The sequence below is a fragment of the Dermochelys coriacea genome, chromosome 6 (genome assembly GCF_009764565.3).
Source record: "Dermochelys coriacea isolate rDerCor1 chromosome 6, rDerCor1.pri.v4, whole genome shotgun sequence".
NCBI classification, from domain to species: domain Eukaryota; kingdom Metazoa; phylum Chordata; order Testudines; family Dermochelyidae; genus Dermochelys; species Dermochelys coriacea.
Genome location: NC_050073.1, coordinates 8965635 through 8990448, shown reverse-complemented (window position 1 = coordinate 8990448; position 24814 = coordinate 8965635). Strand labels below are relative to the sequence as shown.

At 57.5% G+C, this 24814-nt stretch overlaps 1 protein-coding gene across 1 annotated transcript; it reads right to left on the bottom strand.

Annotated features, from left to right (window-relative positions):
* Positions 1 to 894: 894 nt before the first annotated feature.
* Positions 895 to 23831, bottom strand: GRK2 (G protein-coupled receptor kinase 2). Its single transcript, XM_038406244.2, has 21 exons — positions 23255 to 23831; positions 15673 to 15749; positions 14040 to 14113; positions 13740 to 13841; positions 13184 to 13258; positions 12575 to 12636; positions 12150 to 12201; positions 9758 to 9849; positions 9070 to 9169; positions 8490 to 8568; positions 7993 to 8123; positions 6270 to 6364; positions 5862 to 5969; positions 5677 to 5743; positions 5128 to 5228; positions 4658 to 4724; positions 4451 to 4546; positions 2765 to 2927; positions 2254 to 2390; positions 2053 to 2166; positions 895 to 1676 (listed from the first exon to the last, which is right to left on the bottom strand). The coding sequence occupies exons 1-21, from the start codon at positions 23365 to 23367 to the stop codon at positions 1512 to 1514; spliced, it is 2070 nt and encodes a 689-aa protein (XP_038262172.1). The 5' UTR covers positions 23368 to 23831; the 3' UTR covers positions 895 to 1511.
* Between the last annotated feature and the right edge of the window lie 983 nt (positions 23832 to 24814).

Here is a 24814-nt window from a genome sequence, read left to right as displayed (position 1 = left end):
CCCCATACCCTGCCCTCTCTCCTTCCCCGCCATGGAGGGGGTGGAAAGGGACCCAGGGTTAAGTCACCCCAAGAGCCCCCTGCCCCGGGGAAGGGGGGGTTATAACACTGAGTGGGGGCGAGGAGAGCAGTTGGGGGGGGTCTGGCTGGAGCTATAATACAGGGGGCTATGGATGGGAGAGGGCAGCAGGGCCAGCACCCCTGGGCACAGGGGCCCCATGGCACAGACATATTTACATTGACCATCCTCGGACTCGGACACCCAGCACTTGGCGTTGGCACTGGCCCTCTGGCTAGCTGAGCAACAACCCTCACTCCCCCCCCCGCAAAGCTCAGCCCCCACCCCAGCCAGCCGGACAGCACTGGCATCAGGCAACTCTTCCTTCTCCTTTGGCACAAGGCCCAGGTGCCCCTAAGGCTAGGGCCCAGAAAAGCGCCCGTCTCCTTGGGAGGGCAGAGACGTGGCACAATGGGGGCAGTTCCACCTGCACAGACCTGGGTTTGGATTTGGCATCACTCATGGGTGAAACGAGTTGCCCGTGTCTGCTAGGTCAGGGACTGGCATCTTGCTATTTGGCACAGTTTACTATAAATATCCTGGAGGGCGGGCATCCCAGCAATGCAATAGCAGGGAGGGTGGGGCTGTGGGGTCAGAACTGAGGGGCATTGGCACAGTGGGGGCAGGAGCCCAGGGCTGGGGGTGTCAGCGTGGGCAGAGGCTGCTGGGGGAAGGGGGGGGGTGAAGGTGTTTGCCTCCATCAGATAATTCATTGTTCATTCCTAATGTGACTCTTTCTCTTGGAATCAGTGGTCCCCCCCCCCCCCGCTCCCGGCCTGATCCTGCCAGGCAGTGAAGCTCCTCCCACACGCAGCCCCCACCCCTTTGGGCCCCTGGCCAATCCTGAGCCCCAAGGCTCTCAAATGGCACTGTAGGTCCTCAGCCATGGGACAGCATTGCTGGGGCTGGAGTCCCTTCCAGTAAGAGCTGGGAACCCATGGAGAAGGGGCTGGAGGCAAGGTCTGTCCCCTACTCGCCAATGCTCACTGCATTCTACGGGCTGGGAAGGGCATACCCTGGGCCATAACCCCCCAGCTGACAGAGCCCTCCAGTGTGCCAGGGATCTGGGCCATGCCCGCCCCCCCCCCACAGAGCTCTCCAGCACCAGCAATGATTTGATAATGGAGAGAGAATGGAGGACGTTAAGTGCCAAAGAGGAAGTTCCTCCCTGTGATCCCCGCATCCCCTGTCCTGCTGGAGGCAGGGCCAGCATGGTCCCTGCCCCATGAACTGAGATGGGAAGGAGGGGAGAAATGGATCCAGAATGCAGGATCCATCCCCAAATAGGGAGAGGGTGGAGTCTGCCCCACCCCCTCCGGATGCCCCACCCCCTCCAGCAGGGAGCAGGGCGGGAGTCACAAGGATCAGCAAATTAACAGTTACGGTTCCGCTGGGGGTGCGAGTAAAATCCAACCCAATAAATTAAAGCCGGGGGAGAAAGGGGGGCGCAGGGGTCAGAGGCCATTGGCACTGGAGCGCTGCAGCAGCGGCACCTTGCTGAGCTCCACGATGGGCGAGCGCGGCTTGTTCTTCATCTTGGGCACCCGCTGCAGCAGCTGCTGGGCCTCGTGGTAGGCGTCGCGCAGCTCCTTCTTCCACTGCACCAGCTCAGGGTCGCTCTGTGCCGGGTGACAGGGTGGGGTCAGCCACAGGAGCACCATGGAAGGGTCAGAGGCGATGGCCGGGGGCACCACGGAGGGGTCAGGGGTGGGGTTAGCCACGGGAGCACCATGGAGGGGTCAGAGGCGATGGCCGGGGGCACCACGGAGGGGTCAGGGGTCACAGTCAGGGGTGGGGTTAGCCATGGGAGCAACACGGAGGAGTCAGAGGTCACAGACAGGATGCATTATTACCCGGGGAGCTCAAGACGTGGAAGGAGCAGCCCTAGGGAGCAGACAACGGGGGGGGGGGGCGGGGGCGGAGCAGACACATCGTGTAGCCCTGGTGCAGTAGAGGGTGCCAGTGGCAGGGAGAGAGGTGCTGGGGCACACTCACATCACACTGCAGGATGAGCTGCCTGTGCTCCCGAGTCTTGAGGAGGATGCATTTGCGCTCCTTGATCTGAGTGTCCTCCACGGATTGGATCTCCTCCATGGTGAGCAGGGATTGCTGCAGAGGACAGAGCGCAGGGGGTCAGAGAGAGACCATGGCTCATCCCCCTCCCCAAAGCACCAGGCCCTGCCCTCAGCTCCCTACCGGGGACTCGCCCTCCCCTCGCCACTCCAGCCGGTTGGGGAACAGGTAGAAGTATCGCCGTTGCCATGGTGTCAGGAAGGGGTTGCCCATCTTAGACATGTAGCCGTGCATGATGCAGTCCTTGCCCAGGGCGTAGTCTGTGCCGGGGAGAGACAGAGAGAGTCAGATTGCAGCACCAGCCAGCCATCAACACACAGAGAAGTGCTTGCAGGGGGCACTGTAGAGAGCAGGGCAGGAATGCTGGCTTTGGGGGCACTTCCGCCTATTCCAGCCTCAGCCTCCTCCAGTGAGGCACACTGTAGGGAGGGGGGTTGGCTATAGGGAAGGTGGGGAGCGATGGTGAGTGGGGCTGGCCATGTGGGAAAGCTCCCAGCAGAGGACACTGTAGTGAGCAGGGGAGCCCATGGTGGAGGATGGATCTCCCAACAAGGTCACCGTGGGGAGGGGGGGCTGGCCATAGTAGGCATCTCCCAGCAGGGGGCACCGTGGGGAGGGGGCTCCCCCCACTCACCCTCCTCGTGGCCCAGCTGCTTGTTCTTGGCCTTCTTGCGGGCCTCCAGCTTGTCAGTCTCAGCATTGACAGCGTCGAAGACGGTCTCCGTCACCTCCTGCTGCCAGCGCTCCGAGATGGTAAGCGGGAAGTTGCGGTACAGCTCCTGGTCGCTATCCAACAGCTGGGAACGGACAGAAAGACAGCAGGTGGGTGGGCAGCTGGGGGCTCCCCCAACCCGGTGGCTGGGTATCCCCCACACCCTCTCCTGGCATCAAGCTCTCTGGGGGAAGGGCTGGGTGGTGGGAGGCTGGTGGGAAGGTGAAGGGGCCTCCTCTCCCTCCACAGTTGGAACTGGGGCTCCAGAGAGAGTAAAGGGCTGGGTGGGGGGCAGTGTTCCCCCTCTAATTTTTCCCACGCATGTGCAGAATGAACATTGGTGCACATAACAAAACTCATGTGGTGAGGTTGGATCAGAGGATTGGGGTGCAGGTGGGGGGGACAGGTGAGGGGCCAGGGCTGGGGCAGAGGGTTGGAGTGTGGAAAGGTGAGGGCTCCGGCTGGGGGTGCAGGCTCTAGGGTGGGGCCAGGGATGAGGGGTTTGGGGTGCAAGCTGCCCGGTGGCTACAGCGGGGAGAGAGGACTCCCCTCAGCTCTCTCTCCCCGCAGCAGCATCTGGGCTGTGGAGGGAGAGGCACCTCTCCCCCGGCCGCAGCAGGTCCGTACCGGGGCTGGATTGGGGCCGGGCGCCTCTCCCCCAGCCTCAGGAAGTCCAGGGCAGGTCCATGCTGGGGAGAGGCATCTCTCCCCACCACAGCCCTGAGCCCCTGCATGGGGCTTAATAGGCAGCCACACAGCTTAGAGAAAACTCAGATGGGGAAAACTCAGATATGCTCCCCTGCGGCCCCTCCTAGCTCCATCCCAGCACCAGCCAGTTCATGCTGCCAACCCCAAGCGACTCCAGCCTCAGCCCTGTCCCCTCCTCCCCGAGATCCTCCAACATGCTCCACCCCCCCCACTGCTTAGCCAACCTCTCCCAGCTCAGACACCCACAGGCTGAACCCCACCCCTCCTCCCCTTCCCCTTACTCAGAAACACCCCCGCTACACACACACACACCCCTCCACACCTCCAGGCTGTGACCCATGCCTCCTACCCACTCCCAGACACCCCCCATACCAAGACCCACCCCTGCTTCCTACTCAACCGCTCAGAGACACCCTGGCGGGGGTGATGGGGGTGGGGGAGTGAGACCCACCCCTCCCTTCCCCCCCACTCAGAGACACCCCCACAGATCCATCCCCCTAAGCTGAGATCTACTCCCCATGCTGCTAGGACTGTGTGATGCCATAACCCCACTCAGGGCCTCCTCCCTCTGTTGCCTACGGTGTCAGAATTCCCACAGGGGCAGCTGGGTGTCCTGCAGCCCCCAAGCCACACTAGGGGCGCCCTCCAATGGCAGCAGCTGGCTCTGAGCCATGAGGGACCCCAGCCCCAGTGTACACCTATGCTACGGTTGGAGCTGAGCCCCATTAAGCCCTAATGACCAGGGTCTCTGCGCATTGCACTGGGAATGCTCAAACTCAGGGCTTGTGCTGGGAGAAGGGATGGGAGCCTGCACCAGGGAGGGGAAGGAGCCTGCATGGCTCAGCCCTGCGCTTTCCAGCCGGGGGAGCAGTGCTAACCCCCATGAGGTCCCTCTGGTACCTTGATCCCTTTTGTGTCCTCTTCATCGAAAGATCCGATGTCGAAGGCGTCAGCCGCGTTCACCTCCCCACGTGGCGGGATCAGGGGCGGTGGGTACTGCGGGGTCAGGGGAGGCGTTAGAGACTCTGGGGGGACAGGACAGCAGCACCCGCCACATACCCCTGTCCCTCTCCCTACCCAGCCACTCTCCCTACCCACCCCACTTACCTTCTGCAGGAAAACCATCTGCCAATCCAGGCTCTGGAAGAAGGGATCCTCCTTCACCTCTTGTGCCCTGGGGAGGAAGACCAGGGGAGGGGTGGATCAGCAGAGCTGGCCTTAGGGTCCCTCTGGCCCTCCACATGAGGGGCAAAGGATGCAACAACCTATGCTGGAGCCAAGGGGTCCAATTCTAGCAGGGACAGGACTGGAGCATGGGGGTAGAGGCAGAGATAGATGGTGCTGCCACACCAGCAAGCGGAACTCCAGAGCTACCTGTTCTAATAACACAGTGGCTGTATTTCTGTAGGTCCTATGCAAACAGCACCACTCAGGCTGAGGGATGGATCTCTTCCAGCTGGGGGATGGTAGCCCATTGCACTCATCCTTCCTGGGCTGGCTCCTGCCACATGCTTGCTGGGTCCCAGTGCCACCCCAGGATGTGGCATAACCCCCCTGTTTCCCAGTCACAGACTCACCCATGCCCCATGCAGCCCAGCCTCCGGTTGACGTCTCTCTGGAGCAGCCCTTCCAGCAGGGAGCACAGTTGAGGCGAGAAGGAGTCGGGCAACTCTACAGGCTGTGGGGGTGGGGAGAGGATTATTTTATGGGGAGGGGCTAATCCCCAGCCCTGGGAGCTAGGCAGACCCTTTCTGGGGCTGGAGGGACACTGCAGTTACAAACCCAGCCAGCCAGGGTCAGCTGTGTACACAAGTACATACACACACACAATCCCAGCCTGCAGGGGCAGTCTCATCCACACAGCCACACTAGAGCTCCACTCTGCTCAGGGGCTGAAGGGCGGGCCAGACTCGGGTCCATGGAGTGGGGTGTGTATGGCTGGGCTAGGCAGGGCCCTGGCTGAGGACCAGCGGGACGGGCGGCAGGTACAATGGGCTCAGAGCTGAAAAGCAGGGCTGTTCCCGGACTGGACCAACAGATGGGTCGGGACCCCTCTCCGCGCAGCCCTGAGGAGGGCAGAGATCCTGTCTGCGCCTGATCCCCCCGCCGGAGAGCCCCCCACTCACCATGGTCAGGGTCATGCGGTCGATCTCGTGCTTGTCCTTGGTCTTGTGCTGCCGGAAGGGGCTGTGCCTATGATGGGAGGGGAGAAGGTGGTTAGATACTGCCCATGCCATACCCCTGCCCCACGGGTGCCTCTGTCCCACATGCGCCCCCTCCCTCCCCTGAGCTTGCTTGCTCACTCACTCACCCCCTCAGCAACTTGAAGAGCATACAGCCCAGGGAGAACCAGTCTGCGCTGCTGTCATAAGCCACACCCTTCTGCAGCACCTCCGGCGCCATGTACCCATGCGTGCCACTGTGGGGCATGTGGAGGGAGAGAGAGATAGACAGACAGAGAAGGGGGTCAGAGTACAACAGAGCCATGGCCAGCACAGGAGCTGCAGTGCCCCACTCTCCCTGTAGGGAGCGCCAAAGAGCCATCACAGAACCACTACACACCCAGCCTCTCCCAGCAGGGGGCGCTATGGTGAGCCGAGTGGGGTCACTGGCTGTGGGCGGAGCTCCTGGCTACTCCAGCCCCAGCCTCTCCCAGACGGGGGCACTCGTAGGGAGCAGGGTGGGGCACTGACTATGAAGGGAGCTCCTGGACACTCACACACTGGCATGAGGCTTCTTCTTTGAGAAATCACAGGCCAGTCCCAGGTCCGAGATCCTGACGTGACCGAACTCGTCCAGCAGGATATTTGCTGGCTGCGGAGAGAGGAGAGCAGCCCCATGAGCCGGGGTGATGGGACGGAGAGACCCAGGGTGGGGATGGAGGGGAAGTGCAGCATCTGAAATGCTCTGCGAATGGGAGGGAAGCCAGCAGGTGGGAGTGGGGCAAAGCCAGTCCCTCACTCCTGCCCTTCTCCCCTTAACTTTACTAACCATGGAGGTGGGGTCCTGGAATGGGGGCTCTGCTCTCATCCCAAGATCTCCAAGCACCACCCCCCAAGGGGGCTGAGCAGGTGGAAACCCCAGGAGGGAGTAGACAGGGTTACCCTGAGGCCCTGGCATGGCGGAACCCCATGGTGGAAGGGGTGGGTTTACCTTAAGGTCCAGGTGTGGAGGGGGGAGGAGGAGGAGGAGGAGGGTGTGATGTTGGCAAAACAGGTGCCAGCTTTTGCCAAGGCTTTAGGCCTCAGCCGAGCATAGACATATTCATTGCTGGAAACCTGTCCAGCTCACCTGTGTGTCAGTATGGGTCGGATGTGTGTCGGACTTACAGCAAGGTATTTAGATTTCATGAAATGCTTGTACATTACTACATGTATTAACCCTACTTATAATGTCGGTATCCCACGTTGTTAGGTGAAACTTAAGTGTTTGCTATAGAGCTCTAAAATGTTTGCTCTGAACTATGTCACTCACCAGACAAGAACAAAACTTTGCCTAGTGCAAAATGCTAAATCTCTATGAAAGGCATTACCTCTTGCCCATCAGGAAGGGCTATCAAAACTAAATGGCCCACTGTGGGACATCACAATACAAAGACTGCTACTTGCCCCTGCACAGGCTATGTGCAAAAGGCTCGTCCCATCAGCTTGAATTCTGGAAGAAGAAAATAAAGATAGCAGACATGAAAATTTTTGATCTCTTTGCTGTTTGGCCTCTCACAGGATTGGAGCCAGGAAACAGAAGCAGAGATCCCCAGGGTCAACCTGGGTTAGCCCTAAAAGACATTCAGAGCTGACAGATTACCACATCTCTGTCAGCTTTTGGAACTGCAACTCATTGGTATATACATGTTTGCCAGCTTTAATCTATAAGTAACTTGCTCATTTCTTTTTCCTAGTTAATATATCTTTAGTTCGTTTACTATAGGACTGGCTACAGGCGTTGTCTTTGGTGTGAGATCTGAGGTACAGATTGACTTGGGGGAAGTGTCTGATCTCTCGGGACTAGAAGCAACCTGAATGTTTTGTGAGCTTTGGTGTATAGCAATGAATCATCACTAAGTCCAGCTGGCCTGGTGGCAACATAGACTGGCATGCCCAAGGTGACTGGCTGTGACTCCATGGTAAGACTGGCATAGTGATTTAGGAGTTCACAGTTGTTTATGGGGTTGGTGAAACATAATTATAGAACACCGCCACCCCCACGGGTCTCTGCCCTGAGGTCGTGAACCACTCCAGCCAGCGTGACACTGAGGTCCCGGTGTGGGAGGATGGACACCCATGGTGGGAGGAAGAGGAGGGGTTACCTTGAGATCCCAGTGTGGGAAGAGGGGACACCCATGGTGGGATGGGGCAGGGCTCCAGGAGGGGATGGGATTACCTTGAGGTCCTGATGTGGGAGGGTGGGAGACACCCCTCCGTGGTGGGAGGGGGTGGGGCTACCTTGAGGTCCCGGTACACCACAAAGCGGTTGTGCATGTGCTCCAGGCCCAGGATGATCTCGGCAGCGTAGAAGCGCATCTCAGCCTCGGAAAAGACCCCGTGCTGAGAGAGGTGGTAATGCAAGTCGCCCCCTGCACGAGAGACAGCCGATATCCTGGTCAACACAAGACCCTGCCCCACAGGAAAGACAGCGTGGGCCATGCACAGGGTGGCAATGTGGCCTAGTGGCTAGAACACTAGGCTGGGCGCTAGAACTCCTGGGTTCAATCCCCAGCCCTATCACTGGTTCCTTGGGCAAATCACATCCCCACTCCGTGCCCCGGTTCCCCTCCCACTCTTTGCCTGTGTGGTCAGCAAGCTTTTTGGGGCAGGCACTATCTCACTAAGCATGTGCAGCACCGGACAGTGGTGCCTAGCTTGAGATAGGGTGTATTATTAATTGTAAGGGGTGTGCAGTGTGGGGGCTGGCGTATCCAAGGATAGCAGGGGGTTCTCACCGTTCATCAGGTCCAGGATGAAGCTGAGTTTGTCAGGTGTATGGAAGGCGTAGGACATACACACAATGAAGGGGCAGTCCTGGGGCAAGAGATCGAGATGGGTCACCCACCAATCAAGGGAACCCCACAAACTGTGCCACTGCAGGCTCCCCTTCTCCCCCACACGCTGCCCTCTACATTCCCCCTTGCACTGCCCTCCCACAGATTCCCCCTCCCTCCACACTGCCCCACGTGCTGCCTCCACCCCACTGCATGCTTCCCTGTATGCTGCCCCCCACCAACCTCCACATTACCCCACATGCTGTCCCCACCCCTCTTCAATCCTCTCTGTTTGCTCCCACCCCTTACATGTTGCCCCCTCAAGCTCCCTGTCCCCACCCCATGTGCTCCCCACCCCTTGCCTGCACCCCCCACTCCTGCCCTCCCCAGTGCTAACCGCCTCCACTGCTGTCCTCAGACACAGGCCCCCCCTTTACCTTAGATCAAGCTTGCCCTGTTCTGACGTACCCCCACCCCTTGTATGCCCTGTGGTGAGGCTGGCCATGGCTGCAGTGCATGGCGTGTGGAGAGCTGTCCTCACCCCGGTGCTGACGAGAGACAGCATGATGCGCTCATTTAGGGCCAGCGTCTCCCCCTGCTTCATCTTAATGCGCTTCTTGTCCAGACATTTCATGGCATACCTGCCCCAAGAGAGAAAATAATCCCTGCTGATAACCCTCCACTCCCACAGCATATTCCTTCACCTCAGTATCCTTTGTAATGACAAGTATCCTTTCATCTCTCCTACTTCCACAGTACCCTCCTCCTCATTGAAGGTATCCCTCTGCTTGCCATGGCCAGGGCAACACCAGCACCACGGGTATCCTATCCTCCCTTGCACCCGTGGACCACAACTCCTCTCCCTTGCTCTCACAGGTGTTTCTCAGCTCCAGCACCCCCCATCCCAGCAGATATACCCTACTCCGAAACCCAACAGATATTCCTCCACCTCCCGACTATAATATCCACTCCCAACCCCAAGCAGATATCCCTCCACCTCCCGACTATAATTACCCCCCCCCCGGCCCCCAGCAGATATCCCCCCACCTCCCAGCTATAATACACACACACTCCCCCACCCCCGGATTCCCAGCAGATATCCCTCCACCTTCCAGCTATAATACCCCACCCCCCGGGAGAATCCCAGCAGATATCCCTCCATCTCCTGGCTATAATATCCCTCATAGTTCATCTCCCCGGGGGCCCCACCCCCGGTGTTGGCTACTTACATTTTGCCCGTGTCCGCTTTCCGGCAACCATACACCTCTCCGAAGCCGCCGCGGCCAATGATCCGGTGCACGCTGAAGTCGTTCATGGTCAGCTGGGCCCACGGCAACAGGAGAGCAGGTGAGGGTGGGGAGAAATCCAGACATTAATTGTATTGTACTGCTGCAAACTCATGGCACATCGCACAGCGCAGTGTGGGCTCTCAGATCACACCACGCCTAGGCAGGGAGCAAGAGGCTGGGCTTGGCGTTAAGGCCTCAGATTTAGAACTCCTCGATTCAGTTCCCAGCTCTGCCACTGACTCCCTGGGTGATGTGGAGGAAGTCACTCCCCCCGCCCCCCGGCCCCATTTGTGCCTCGGTTTCCACAGATACAAAGCAGGGAGAATAATCCATCCTATGTCTGGACTGTATGTTCTGGAGGTGTGGGGGGCAGGCCCAACTTTTCTCTGTGTGTGCATATATGCACAGCACACAGCACAATGACAACCATTCATTGGAACAACAGCACCTATTCCCTGGCCATTCCCACCGCTGCAAGCATGTTCATTGTAGAATTGAGGGGAAAACTCCTCTCTGTGCCATGCTCCCTCTAAACCCTGGAGGGGCAAGGGGGGGAGGGGCTTGGATCTCAACCTGCATGTGAATTTTGAGGCTTGCGCAATATGAGCCAGGGAGCCCCAGCTCGCTGTGAGACAGGGCTGAGGAGGCCCCTTGCCCACAGCTACTGCCCCCCCAGTCTCCCCCACAATGAGCATAGCTCCAGGAGGTGGGATGATTCGGTCACAGTGGGGTTAGGTTGGGACCCCGGGGCTCCATAGGGAGCTGCGAGGTGGGGTAGGGGCAATAGGGGGTCGCTGTGCCGGGCAAGGGGCACATGGAAATGGGATGCAGTTCCAGGCAAGTCTACCCCCCAAATACAGACCGTCAACCCTTCCAGGCCAAGTTCCCCAAGATGGACTACAGCCCCGTTCCTTGCCCAGGCCAGGCTCCCCACAGATAGAACCTGCCACTCTATAAAAGCATGGTGTGCCCACACTTTGAATAATGCATGCAGTTCTGGTTGCCCCAATCCAAAAATTGTATGTTAGAACTGGAAAAAGTTCAGAGAAGGGCAACAAAAATGATGAGGGGTCTGGAACAGCTTCCGTATGAGGAGAGATTAAAATGACTGGAACTGTTCAGTTTAGAAAAGAGACGACTAGGGGGAGATGCTGGTGGCCTATTAAATAACGATTGGTGTGGAGAAAGCGAGTAAGGAAGCGTTATTTACCCCTTTATATAACACAAGAACCCGTGGTCACCCAGTGAAATTACTAGGCAGCAGGTTTAAAACAAAGATAAGGAAGTGCTTTACACAACGCACAGTCAGCATGTCGAACTCTTAGCCAGGGGATGTTGTGACAGCCAACAGTAAAGGTTCATCAGTGGTTATTAGCCAAGATGGTCGGGGACACAACTCTCTGCTCTGGGTGTCCCTAAACCTCTGTTTGCCAGAAGCTGGGACTGGATGACAGAGGATAGCTCACTGGATAATTGCCCTGTTCTGTTCATTTTCTCTGAAGCACCTGACACAGGCCACTGTCTACAGACATGATACTGAGCTAGATGGACCATTGGTCTGACACAGTGTGGCCGTTTTTATCATGGAATATCAGGGTTGGAAGGGACCTCAGGAGGTCATCTAGTCCAACCCCCTGCTCAAAGCAGGACCACTCCCCAACTAAATCATCCCAGCCAGGGCTTTGTCAAGCCTGACCTTAAAAACCTCTAGGGAAGGAGATTCTACCACCTCCCTAGTAACCCATTTCAGGGCTTCACCACCCTCCTCATGAAAAAGTTTTTCCTAATATCCAACCTAAACCTTCCCCACTGCAACTTGAGACCATTACTCCTTGTTCTGTCATCTGCTGCCACTGAGAACAGTCTAGATCCATCCTCTTTGGAACCCCCTTTCAGGTAGTTGAAAGCAGCTATCAAATCCCCCCTCATTCTTCTCTTCTGCAGACTAAACAATCCCAGTTCCCTCAGCCTCTCCTCATAAGTCATGTACTCCAGTCCCCTAATCATTTTTGTTGCCCTCCGCTGGACTCTTTCCAATTTTTCCCCATCCCTCTTGTAGTGTGGGGCCCAAAACTGGAAACAGTACTCCAGATGAGGCCTCACCAATGCCTAATAGAGGGGAATGATCATGTCCCTCGATCTGATGGCAATGCTCCTACCTATACAGCCGAAAATGCTATTAGCCTTCTTGAAAACAAGGGCATACTGTTGACTCATATCCAGCTTCTTGTCCACTGTAACCCCTAGGTCCTTTTCTGCAGAACTGCTGCCTAGCCACTTGGTCCCTAGTCTGTAGCAGTGCTTATGTTCTTATGCCCTGGGAGACACTCACATGGATGTTTAGCTCCACGTTCTTCCACTGGCAGAAGCGGGTGAATTTGTCGCTACAATAAAGCACAAAAAGGTAAAAAAACTACAGAGGCCCCCACAGAGACTACCCCCCTCCGCCCCATGGGCCTGCAGAGACTGCATCACCCCAGTCATGCAGAGACCCCTGCCCCCAAAGCCCTGCAGCAAGACCACTCAGAGAGACCCCCATAGCCCTGCAGAGAGACACCCCATACCCTATCCCAGAGAGACCCCTGCAAAGAAAGGTTGCCCATCCCCGCAATCAGAGAGACCCCCTTAGCCCTGTGCTGAGACCTCCCCATCCCCCGCCTGCCAAGGTCCTTGCAGGAAGAGAACCTCCAGCTCCCGACAGAAATCCCCCGAGGTCCAGGCCCCCAGCCAGTCCCCACAGCAGGTGGCTCCTCTCACCTCTCGATGAATTTCTGGAAGATGGCTCCATGCAGGTTCTGGCAGATCTCCTCAATGTATGGCTGGGGGAGACATGGAGATCAGGGCAGGGAAGAGAGAGGGTCAGCAGGGAACCCCACCCACCCCCAGTAGGATGGGCCATGCCAGGAAATTCCTTCCCCACATCCTCCCCCAGTGGCGAGTGGGATGGGACACCCTCCTCTTGGGGACTGTCAACCCCAACCCACCCTGCATTGAGGGAGGGACAGAGCTTCTTAGTATCTCTCCCTCCCCCGGCCACCAGGGCAGCCCCACCCCCCTTACCCTCCCTGACAGCAACCTCCTCCCACACAGCATCAGGAAGGGGCAGGAGACCGGGCTAGAGGGGCTCATTGCTCTGATCTGGCGCAGCTGGGGAGGAAATATTGAGCTAGGTGGACTCATGGGACTGATTTGGTGCAACGCTAGCCTAGAGGGGCCCGTGGGGCTGGTCCGGCACCACAGGGGGGATCCGGGTCTAGAGGGGCCCACAGGGCTGGTCCGGCACTGCAGGGGGGATCCAGGCCTAGAGGGGCCCGTGGGGCTGACCCCGTGGGGTTGGTAGGGAGAAGGTGGGGGGCAGGGACACACCTGGAATAGGTCTGGTGGCACCTGCTTCTTGCTGAGCCGGCTCTGTACGTGCTCTGTGGCGCTCTTGGAGAAGGGCTGTGGGGAAAGCAGTGGAGCAATGAAAGCCTGTGTGGCCCTCGCACCCCTTCTCAGGTGGTCAGGGTGGGTCTGGGTCTAGGTTATCCCTACCCCCATCCCACGGTAGCCTACAGGGCAGGGCTGGGGCACCAGGGGAGACTCTGAACTGCGTGAACAAGGAGAAATCCAACTCTCAGGCCAGGATGGGAGGGCTGGGGGAGCAGTGTAGGGTTCTTATCTGGGGCAGGGTCTGTGACTGCTTCAGGGTCACCCATGAGGCAGAGCTCCTGGAGATCTTGGGGGTCCCTTCTGAGGCAAGGGGTGTGATAGTTTCAGGGTTCCATCTGAGTGAGGTTTCTGGAGATTTCTGGGGTCCCCCTGGGCAGGGTCTGTGGTGGTTTCTGGAGTCCCCCCAGGCAATGTCTGTGGTGGTTTTTCAGGACCCCCCAGTGCAAGGTCTGCGGTGGTTTCTGGCCCCCCTCTGGGGTGGCACACTCACATGGGAGCAGGACAGCAGCTCCTTCATGATGTACTGGTCGAAAATCTGGCGGCTCTTGGCAGCTCGATCCTCCTCCGAGTCCAGCTTCTCATATTTCTTAATCTGGGGGACAGGGGGCACAGTGTCACCATGGGGCAGGCTGCAAAGCCATGGCTGTGAGCCCCCAACACCCCAGAGGGCAGGGGAGCCTTCCAGCAGCCACAGGGTGGGAATTTACCCCTCCCTCTTCCTGCTGGGTGGGGATAGAGAAACCCCGGTGTGTCTACGATGGCATGGGGGTCAGCCCCCCCAGGGCCTCACCTCTTCATAGAACTCCACCAGCGGCTTCGCCTCCTCCACCTGATTCAGGCAGAAATCCCGGAACAGCAGGTACCCTGGGAAACAGGGAGAGAGTCAGGGCCCCAAAGCCCTGAACCCAACCCCTAACCTCCTGGGGCTGGATAGTAGCCAGCGCCCTCTAGAGGGCAAAGGCCCCATGTCCCATTCCCTGCACCCCTGAGTCATGCAATCCCTCCTGACTCCCTCAAACCCAGCTCCTGTCTATACCAGTGGTAGCAACAGTGGGCTATTTCTGCCCAGCACCCCTACTGTAGTCACCACCAGAGAAGCTGATTCCCACAATGGGACAGTAGCAGCAGGCCTCTCCCCAGAGCCAGGCTGGGCCACGAGGCTCTCCGGATGGCTCCATCCTACCCCCGGGGGCCCTGCGGTTAAACGGCTCCAGGTGCTACCAGCTCCCACCCTGCTGGATAGGCTGCAGTTGACAGGGTTAGTTGGGCAAGAGGCCAGGTGGTGTGGAGCAGGCAGGGGAGCGCGGGGGAGGAGGCAGGGGAAAACGGGGCGTATTGGCACGGAAACCACAAACGCCAGCGTGGGCGGGGGAGGAAGTGACAGGGGCTTCCTGCTGGAGGCCGTTAGCTACCAATGCCAGAAAGGGGAAGTGTCCTACCGCGCTAGTCAGAGGGCCCAGGCAGAGACCACTGGGGGCCCCCAGCCCCTTAGAAGCCCCTACCTCCAAGCCCCCTGGCAATCCTCATCTCTGACCTTCCCCCAGGGATCCCCACCCACCAGAGACCCCAGCCCCTGACTCCAATCCCGGTCCCAAACCCAGCCCACCGGGGACTCCTCCCCTCTCCCAATCCTGACACCACCACCTGAGAGACCCCAATCCACCAGGTACCCTCCACTCCCAGGAAGGCCCAAGTGACTGGGAGGGCTCTGGATTCCTAACGTCCAGCCAACCCCCAACCCAAACTCCAAACCCACTGGGGAACCCCTGCCTCCTCCCATCCCCCACCAAAACATGACACTCCCCCCACCCCCACCCCTGCCACACACCTCTACCCACCCAGCAAACCCTCCCCCGCCCCCTGATCCCAAACCCACCCTTCTCCCAACTCACCACCTGATTGGGGTCACCACCTGACCCTTCCCTCCAACCCCCCACCCTGGGATTCTCCCCCAACTGGAGCACCTCCCTGTTCCAGTCCATGTCCCCTGCCCCAGCCAGAGACCCGGGAGAGGGATCTGGGCCTGGGCGGTGGGGAGGAGGCGGGGGGATGGGAACTGCCCAAGCCACACAAAGAGGAAGGAGAATTTCCTTTTGTGCTTCAGTACCCTCCACCCATGTTCACAGCTGGTCTCTTGCCTCCCCCAGGGCTGGAGCTGTTCAGTGAGGAGCAGAGCCAGCCCTGAAGACAGGGGTGAGCACAGAGCCCCCACAGCTTTACTGGTGCCCCTCAGTCCCGACCCGCAGCCCCCTATTAGCCCAGCGCTGGGCTCCCTCCCACAGCTCTGCTGTTGTCCCTCAATCCCAACCCTCCCAGACACACAGTCATGCCAAGGGCCTGGGGGGAGGGGGATGCGCATAGGTGTATCTGCATGTGTGTCTGGGCATCCTCTGCTGCACTTCACCCCCACTCCCTCCACTTACCAATCTTCTGAGAAAAGATCTTGTTAAAGGTCACTTCGCCCCGGTCCTCCAGGTATTTCTGCATGACGCTGCGGATGCTGGTGAGACACACAGCACACGAGGAGTTAATTGAGATACCCACCCCTCACTCCTGTTCCCTCCCCGAGTATAAACCACCTGGCCCATTTGGATTCTGCATCTATACGCCTGGGGGTGTCTGAACAGGCATCTCCCCGCCGGAGCCCCAGGCTTTCCCATATTGTGAATTTTAATATATGCTTTTTCCCCTGAACAGAACCTTCCTTGACTTTCCAATATTTATTAGTTTGTTAAATTCCAGCTCCCTTTAAGACCCTTCCCTCCCTTCAGTAGCTGCCTCCAGCTGCAGCTTCACCAAGTTTTTTGGGTGGGAATTTCCTTGTTTGTTTGTTTGTTTGTTTGTTTAAACAACAGCCATGGGGGAGCATTAGTCACTCACTAGCACATCCATTAGGTAGCCATCCAAAGGCCTCAGTTGAGATCAGCGCCCCATCGTACCGGACACAGTACACACTTGTAAGAAATAGACTCTACCCTTCGAATCTCCCAATCCAGCTACATAGGACAAAGGCCAGGAACAGAAACTGAATCACAGAGACAGGAAGGGACTGGCCCAAGGTCACCCAGCCCCACTCACTAGCCCCTGCTGCCTCTTGACGCTGACACATGAACTGGCCACATCATAAGAACGGCCATACTGGGTCAGACCAAAGGTCCATCCAGCCCAGTATCCTGTCTGCCGACAGAGGCCAATGCCAGGTGCCCCAGAGGGAGTGAACCTAACTGGTAATGATCAAGTGATCTCTCTCCTGCCATCCATCTCCACCCTCTGACAAACAGAGGCTAGGGACACCATTCCTTACCTATCCTGGCTAATAGCCACTAATGGACTTAAAAAAGAACTGGGTAAATTCATGGAGGTTAAACCCTGTTATAGTCCTAGCCTTCACAACCTCCACAGTGAAGAACTTCCTTTTATTTGTTTTAAACCTGCTGCCCATTAATTTCATTTGGTGGCCCCTAGTTCTTATATTCTGGGAACACATACATAACTTTTCCTTATTCACTTTCTCCACACCACTCATGATTTTATATACCTCTATCATATCCCTCCTTAGTCTCCTCTTTTCCAAGCTGAAAAGTCCTCGCCTCTTTAATCTCCTCATATGGGACCCGTTCCAAACCCCTAATCATTTTAGTTGCTCTTTCTTGAACCTTTTCTAGTATATCTTTTTTGAGATGAGGGGAACACATCTGTACGCAGTATTCAAGATGTGGGCGTACCATGGATTTATATAAGGGCAATAAGATATTCTCCATCTTATTCTCGATCCCTTTTTTAATGATTCTTAACATCCCGTTTGCTTTTTTGACTACTGCTGCACACTGTGTGTACGTCTTCAGAGAACTATCCACACTGACTCCAAGATCTTTCTCCTGATTAGTTATAGCTAAATTAGCCCCCATCATATTGTATGTATAGTTGGAGTTATTTTTTCCAATGTTCATTACTTTACATTTATCCACATTAAATTTCATTTGCCATTTTGTTGCCCAATCACTTAGTTTTGTGAGATCTTTTTGACATTCTTCACAATCTGCTTTGGTCTTAACTATCTTGAGCAGTTTAGCAAACTTTGCCACCTCACTGTTTACCCATCTCTAGATCATTTATGAATAAGTTGAATAGGATTGGTCCTAGGACTGATCCTTGGGGAACACCACTAGTTACCCCTCTCCATTCTGAAAATTTACCATTTATTCCTACCCTTTGTTCCCTGTCTTTTAACCAGTTCTCAGTACATGAAAGGATCTTCCCTCTTATCACATGACAACTTAATTTACATAAGAGCCTTTGGTGAGGGACCTTGTCAAAGCCTTTCTGGAAATCTAAGTACACTATGTCCACTAGATCCCCCTTGTCCACATGTTTGTTGACCCCCTCAAAGAACTCTAATAGATTAGTAAGACATGATCTCCTTTTACAGAAGCCACGTTGACTTTTGCACAACAATTTATGTTTGTGAAACGATCATGGTTTGTTTTTGAGCGGTGCCAGAACTGGGTCCAGGTCTCCAATGTAACTCCATCGTTTTCCATCTGTCTCAGACTCATTTGGCCCCTACGCTGCTCCAGGCAAGAGCCTCGTGATCTTTAATGGATTTAGCCTCCCAATGGCCCTGGGAGGGAGGGAAGTGCTCGTAGCCTCATGTTCCAGATGGGGACACTGAAGCACAGAGTGGCTGAGTGATGTGCCCAAGGTCACACAGGGAGGAGGAAGGAATTGAAAGCAGGTCTCCTGCCCCCCAGCTTAACATCTGAGCTGCTCCCTCTTTCAGTGGCATGGCCACTGAATCCAGCCGGGCTCCTTGAGTTCAACACGAGTTGAACCAGCCCAGCCAAGCCAGGCCTGCAGGCTGTGTAATGTCCTTCAGTCCAGCCGGTCCCTGCAGGGCTTGGGCCAGAGACCTCTGTCATGGGGCAGTCAGAGTGGCTGGAGTCCTGTGGGGCTCAGCAGCTCTGCCCTGAAGTCTTAAAGCCCCACCCAAGTCCTTTAGCCCCACCGGGATCCAGCTGGTGCTTCTACGATGCTTGACCAGGCTGCCAAAATCTCAACCTAGGGAACATCCCACCTGCCCAGTGTATCCATGGGCAGCTCCCCAAGGGGCATGAACGTCATTGCAAGACAGCAGCTGACACCCAGCAGACCTGAGCAGGAAGACACCAGGCCTTGTGGCACAAGGAACATCTCAGACCAGCAGGAAAGTCAAGTCTGGTGGATAATGGGGAGATGGAGAGAGGCTGCCGCCTCCATTCCCACCCACAGGGAGGGATGGGGGTTTGCAACATCCTCCTCTGGGATCTGTACAAATAGGGCCTGACAGTGTTCAGGGCTAAGAGAAGAACTTGAGCTGTGCAGGACTCCTGGGTTCTCTGGGAAGGGTGTGGGGGTCTCATCATTAGAGCAGGGGGGGCTCTGAGCCAGGACTCCTGGGTTCTCTCCCAGCTCTGGGAAGGGTGTGGGGTCTAGTGGGTAAAGCAGGGGGGGTCTGGGAGCCAGGAATCCTGGGTTCTCTCCCAGCTCTGGGAAGGGTGTGGGGTCTAGTGGGTAAAGCAGGGGGGGTCTGGGAGCCAGGACTCCTGGGTTCTCTCCCAGCTCTGGGAGGGGACTGGGGTCTAGAGGTTACAGTAGGGTGGGCTGGGATTCTATTCCTGGCTCTGCGGCGGACACTCCATGTGACCATCGTCTCTTGGTGCCTGAATTCCCCATTGGTACAGCGGGGATGATGACCCTCGCATGGTCTGCCAGGTCTATGCAGACTAAGCTCTTCAGAGCAGGGCCTCTCTCAACACATGTCCGTGCAGCGCCTGGCACAGCAGGGCCCTGGCTGCAGTTGGGGCTCCCTAGTGGCTACTGGAAGGGGGATAAAAGTGAAAGCTCTGGTCCAGAACTGCCCACTAGGAGGCTCCTTGCACCTCCCCATGAAGCAGACGTGAACACTGTCAGAGGCGGGATACCAGGCTAGATGGGCCCCTGGTCTGGACATGCCCGTATGGCTACAGGCCTTTCTGCTGGCCAGTGAAGCCCTGCCCATGAAGGTGCCATCCTCCCCTGGCCCTGCCAAGGGCAGCAGTGCTCTAATTCTTTAACAGACCATGGGCCAAAGAACTAGGGCCAGGTGCTTGCCCTGGCCAGGTCTTTCGTGCTGGGGCAGCCAAGTGCTCCTTTGGCCTGGGAGGGGGAGGTCTCTGCTGGGACTGAGGCAGCTCTGCCCCACGTGCTCCTGTGGGGTTTTTGAGGGTGTGGCCAGAGATGGTGTCAAGGCCCTGTGGGGTACTGGAGCAGCCCTGAGGCTGCTCTCAATGACACCAAAGAGAATGGTAACCTGGCTCCAGGACTGATTAGCCCTAATCAACTCCACTTCTGCCCTCTGGCCTCACCCTTTTACTGGGCATCCAGGGGGACTCGACTCCTCATCTTTCCAGCCTCCCAGGTCTCAGGATCTTGGGCGAATTCACCAAAACTTGGAACAAAAAACTCTCAGGCCAATGGGAAAAAGGGAGGGACCTTCCCCAAGGATGGGCCAGGGGGTAGAGGCTCCCTCGATGATGGAGGAGGGCCTCAGCCTTGGTACGACGGGGTGGTGGGTCCCTGGGAGCCACATTTCAGTTCTGGCCCCGGTCCTACCCTTAAAGACTGGCTCTGTCAAGATATTTCAATACCTCCCTGCAGCCGGAGCTCTGGGTTTGATCTGTCATTCACAGTCATTGCCAATCTCCTGGCAGATCTCCCCTCAATCCCGACCCAGAGACCTGGGCTAGCCCAGCCCTGGGCTCCCCCTACAGCTCTGCCAATGCCCCTCCATCCCACCTTGCAGCCCCTCTACTATCCCAGCTCTGGGCTCCTCTCTGAGCTCCGTCAATGTCCCTCAACCCAGCCTACGACCCCCTGCTACCTCCACCCAGAAGCACCTGGCAGCGCCTTGCTGCATGCCCATGGCTGCTGTGGGCAATGCCGGCACGGCGCAGGGTTCTGTTTCCCTGATTGGCTCTGGCTCCAGGATTTTAGTCTCTAGCATCCCCAAATCAATCTGGAGAGGCAGGCAAAAAAGAGGAACCCCTCTGGTTGGGCTCTATGGTGGGGGAGGAGTGCCTGGGGGGCAGGAGGCTTGACTCTTCGCGCCCCCCCTCCAACTTCCCACCTGGCACCTCTGTGGCCAGTGTAAGTCCGAACCCAACAGGGGTGGGGGAGCAGGGTAGGGTGCCTGAGCATATGTAGATGTGTGTGTGTGTGTGAGTCACACAGAAGCCCCTGCACCCCCTTCTCCAAACCACAGTCAGATCGGACATAAGGCAGCATGTCCCTCTCAATCAAGTTCCTGACCCCATGGGGTCACAGCTAGATCGGCATGGCGGGGACCTATCATGCCCCTTCCTTCAGACCCCAACCCCAGCACCTCCCCCACAGCAGGCCCTGCCCCTCATGCCCCTACTAGTCCCTGGCCCCCTGTGCCATCCCCTCAGGGTCCTGGCCTGAGGCAGCAGCTGGCAGTGCCTTTCCCACAGGCCTTGCTGGTGGGATGTGGGGGAAGGAGGGATGGGCTGGCCCAGGTGTGAGCCACCAGAGGCTCCCAGGGAAAACACAGAGGGCATTGTGGGGATCAAAGGGAGAGGGGCCCCTAGCCCCTAATCCAGCCTCCCATCCACTTTACAAACCCAAGGTCACCTCCACACAGGAGACACGCCGCCCCCCCCCCACACTACATCTTCCCCAGAGATCCATTCCCCACCCCACCCCTTAAAGCTCCCCCATGCACAAAGATGGTCAGCCCCCAACACCCGTCCAGGTCCATCCCCCACAGCAAGGGCACTACGCAGCGCTAGGATGGCCATCTCACGGGCCACGTAGGGGTAGGGCAATGCAGGGAGCCAGCTCCCTGCGGCGCCAAGACTCAGCAGCAGTCTCTGCCCACAGCCCTCCCCAGAGGGGGCAACTGGGTAAGGCCCAGCTGTAAACCCTCTCCCCTCTCCAGGACAGGGGGGGCCCTAGGCTACCATCCCAGACATCTTATCACAGCTACGGAAAATGCCTCTGCTCCCCATGCCCCCCAGCACACAGGCCTAGCCCCTCCCCAACCCCACTGCACCCCAGGACACAGGCCTGGTCCCTCCCTGCCCCCGCTGCACCCCAGCACATAGGTCCAGTCCCCACAAGGCCTACCCTACTCTCACACAGTGACGGGGAGCAGCATAGTTGGGGTGGGGGAATCTGCAGCTAAGTAGAGGTCTGGGGTCAGACAGGCCTGGCTCCAGGGAGCAGGGCAGGGGGCCCCATCCAGCCATTGCCCTCCATGGGCCCAGCACAGAGAAATCTGGAGTCCAGGCAGCCCCCGGTGCTTCTAGGGACTCCTAGCTAAAAAGGGTCTCCCTACCTGCCCCTGTGGAGAAGCTGGAAACAGGGGACTGGAGCTTGGCTGGCCCTAGGGCCTGCTCCCCTCAAGCCATGGGATGCTCTCACACATGCGCTCACGAGGGTGGAAACCCTCTGCCTCATGCCAGTGACCTGGGCCTGTGCGACTGCCAGGCAGTACCGGGCCCCGTGCTGCCCCGGCTTCCCCTCCACTCACAGGTGTCACTTCAAGCCAAGTCATACCCACCCAGCCTGCGCCTTGTCTGCCATTGCACTGTGGGCCTGAGACGAGCTGGAGGCTGGAGCCAACAGCCTCTGCTCTGGGTGGCCGGGGGGAATATCTCAGTGAGGAGCCCTGACTCTGAGCTCCCCTCTCCCTCACCCTGCAACCCTGGCCCTCCATAAGGCCAGGCTCTTTTCTGGAAGGGATGGGGTTCAAGAGCAAGGATTAGTGGGGATGGAGGCCTCCATGGGTCCAGCTTTGTGCTAGGGCAGGGGGCTGTGCTATCAACAGCCCATGAGAGCAGGATAGCAGCCCCAGCAGGGCAGATTCTGCCCCCATCCATCCACCCACCTCCTTACTCATCCATCCCCCCTACCCAACCCTGCTCCCTTCCCAACTAGATACACTAAGCCCTAGCCCAGTTCTGACATGACCCCCTCGGACACCCCAGTGTCCCTATCTGTCCACCGTAGGCACTGCAGACCTCATAGGGGCATGGATGCAATAGGAGAGGGGGTCAGCCCTTCGCTCTGCAGCTCCCCCCTCCCACCCCAGAGCCAGCTGCATTTCAATGACTTTCTCTACCCCATTCCCCCTGAAGCCTGGTTGATGCCCAGCATTAGCCAAGGCCAAAAAAGGTGCCACACATGCTATCGTACATGTCTCTTGTGCCACAAGCTGCCCTGGCCCCCAGGCACATGTTCAGTGCCACTAGCTCGTTAAAAAGCATGGATATTGCACATGGGGTTGGAAGTATGGTGCTGGGCACAGATGATCTTTAGCATGGATTGCATCTCAAACCCCGTTGCCTGCGTCTCCCAACCATTAGACAGGCGCTAGTGCAGCCCTACTGCACGGTTGTGTCTGATGCATGCCTGCATGTAGCCAGCTGTGCAGATCAGCCTATGGCAGGTACAGTGCATCTGATTTGCCAGGATCATGTTGGGCACAAAGGGGCTGTTCTTCAGAGCCTCCCAAGCGCAGGGAGATCACAACCCTGGTACCGGGAACTGACAGATACAAAGGAGGAGGGGGTGGTGTGGGGAAAGGTCTCTGGGTTTTAAAGGGGGTGGGGAGGTCAACTCAGCCCCTCCTCTCCCATCTCCCTGGTATTGGAGAGCAAGACACAGGAGCCAGGAAGAAACCAGAATGATGGGAAAGTAGCCAGGCTGCGGGGGGGTGGGGGGAAACAATCAGGAAGAGACAACCTGGCCAGGGCAGAGTGTGCCCAGCCTCCCCCAGTAACGCACAGCTCCCCCCAACACACACTCACGGAACCACGCCGCTTTGCTGACCCCCTCCTTGCCCGGGGCGCCCACTCTGCGCTTGGGAGTCAAGACACCTTGCAGGGAGCTGGGGGAGGAAGGTCCATTTCCAACCAAGGGGCCAGCAAGGCGCAGCCGGCTGCCCCACACCTGCCCCTAGCTCACCTGGGCTCAGGTAACAGGATCTTCTTGCTGGCCCGGGCTGCAGGGGTGGATTTGCTTTTCTCCATAGCCATCAAGTAGCTCACATCCGCTAGCACCGCTTCCAGGTCGGCCATCTTGCCAGGCAATCTTCTCTCTTCTCCTTTCCTTCCTTCCTTTCTTTTTTTTTTTTTAAAATACCTTAAGAGATTATTAATTTTTGCACTCTCCGGCCAAAGCTGCCGACCGAGCCCCCTCTAAATGCCGGAGGGGCTGGGGTGGGAAAGAAGAGGGGGGGGGGTGTTGTTCCCCCACCCCTTTCACCAACAGATCCACATGATGCCTTGCAGCGACGGCCCCTTCCACTTCTTCCTTATTTCTGATCAGCTTCCCCTCCTCTGCGAGCGGCTCCCCTTCCTCTCCGAGGCGCCGCGCGTCTTTGCAGGAGAGGCGGGCCTGCCTTGCTGGGGATGCGGCTACGGGCTCGCTTGTCTCCCCCCCTTGACAACTGCTTCTGTTTCCTGAGCTGGGCTGTCGGTGCGTGAGTCTGGGCGAGCAGCGGGCAGGGCTAGCCGGGGGGGGGGGGGGACCAGGAGAGGGGCACGAGTGATGGAGGGGAAGGGAAGCAAAAGAAAAAAAACAAAAAAAAACAAAAAACAAAACAAAACACAGCCCCCCCCCCCTCCCTCCGTGCCAAAGCCACCGCAAAAAAGACAAGCCCATAAAACGTCAGAGCACTAGGTCGTGAAACCAGCGAGAGAGGCAGGATCGACGGGTTCCGCAATAGCCTCCTCCTGCCTCGCCTGGCCGCCACACTGGCTACAGCACGGGCTAGCTGGGGTCTCTCTCCGGGGGCAGCTTAAAGCAACAGTGGCCTGAAAAGGGGAGGCAGAGGATACAACGCTGCCCTCTGGAGGTTTTGTGTCAGGCCTTCGCCTCCCCCAGAGACCAGGTCTCTCTCACACTCACCCCCCCCCCCACCGCCTTTTAGGCTCCTGTGATTGCAATGGGGGCAGGTTGGTAGAAGCAAGGTGTGCGTGCCTGTGGGTCCGGTAAAAAGAAAAGGAGGACTTGTGGCACCTTAGAGACTAACACATTTATTAGAGCATAAGCTTTCGTGAGCTACCGCTCACTTCATCGGATGCATTTGAAGTGCCTATCTGCCCCCTGCATGCACCTGCTAGCCAATCAGCCTGCACACCTGTGGGATAGCAGGAGAAAGCTTACAGTAGCATCTAGAGGCCCCCCCAAGAAAGAAGCAGGGATCCATCCCTTTGGGGGAGGAGTGCCCTGTAAAAACCGGCAATGCCCTTATACTTTGTCCTCCTTTGAGTCCCCCTTGGCTGTGATGCCTGCAAAAAACTGGGCAAGGGAGCAGCTGGGCGGCTTACTACACTGATCAAGTCTGTCAGCCCAGGCACCCCCTTTCTTGGGCATGTGCCCTTGTTATCTCAGCTCATACCCTGAGATTGTAAGCACGTTGGGGGAGGGAGTGAGAGTCGTGTGAATGTACAGTGCCCAGAATCACTGCTCTGTTTGAGAGGCCAGAGCAACTCACCCAGGGAAATGGTAGATTCCTCCCTC

Bases quoted from the DNA above. Each gene is read 5' to 3' on its own strand.
- GRK2 (XM_038406244.2), bottom strand. From the start codon at position 23,367: ATGGCCGACCTGGAAGCGGTGCTAGCGGATGTGAGCTACTTGATGGCT. The intron at 4,547-4,657 runs GTAAGTGGGGTG...CTGACCCCGCAG, and splicing joins AGATGGTTTTCCTGCAGAAG to TACCCACCGCCCCTGATCCC. The intron at 2,167-2,253 runs GTAGGGAGCTGA...TGTCCTCTGCAG, and splicing joins GAGGGGAGGGCGAGTCCCCG to CAATCCCTGCTCACCATGGA.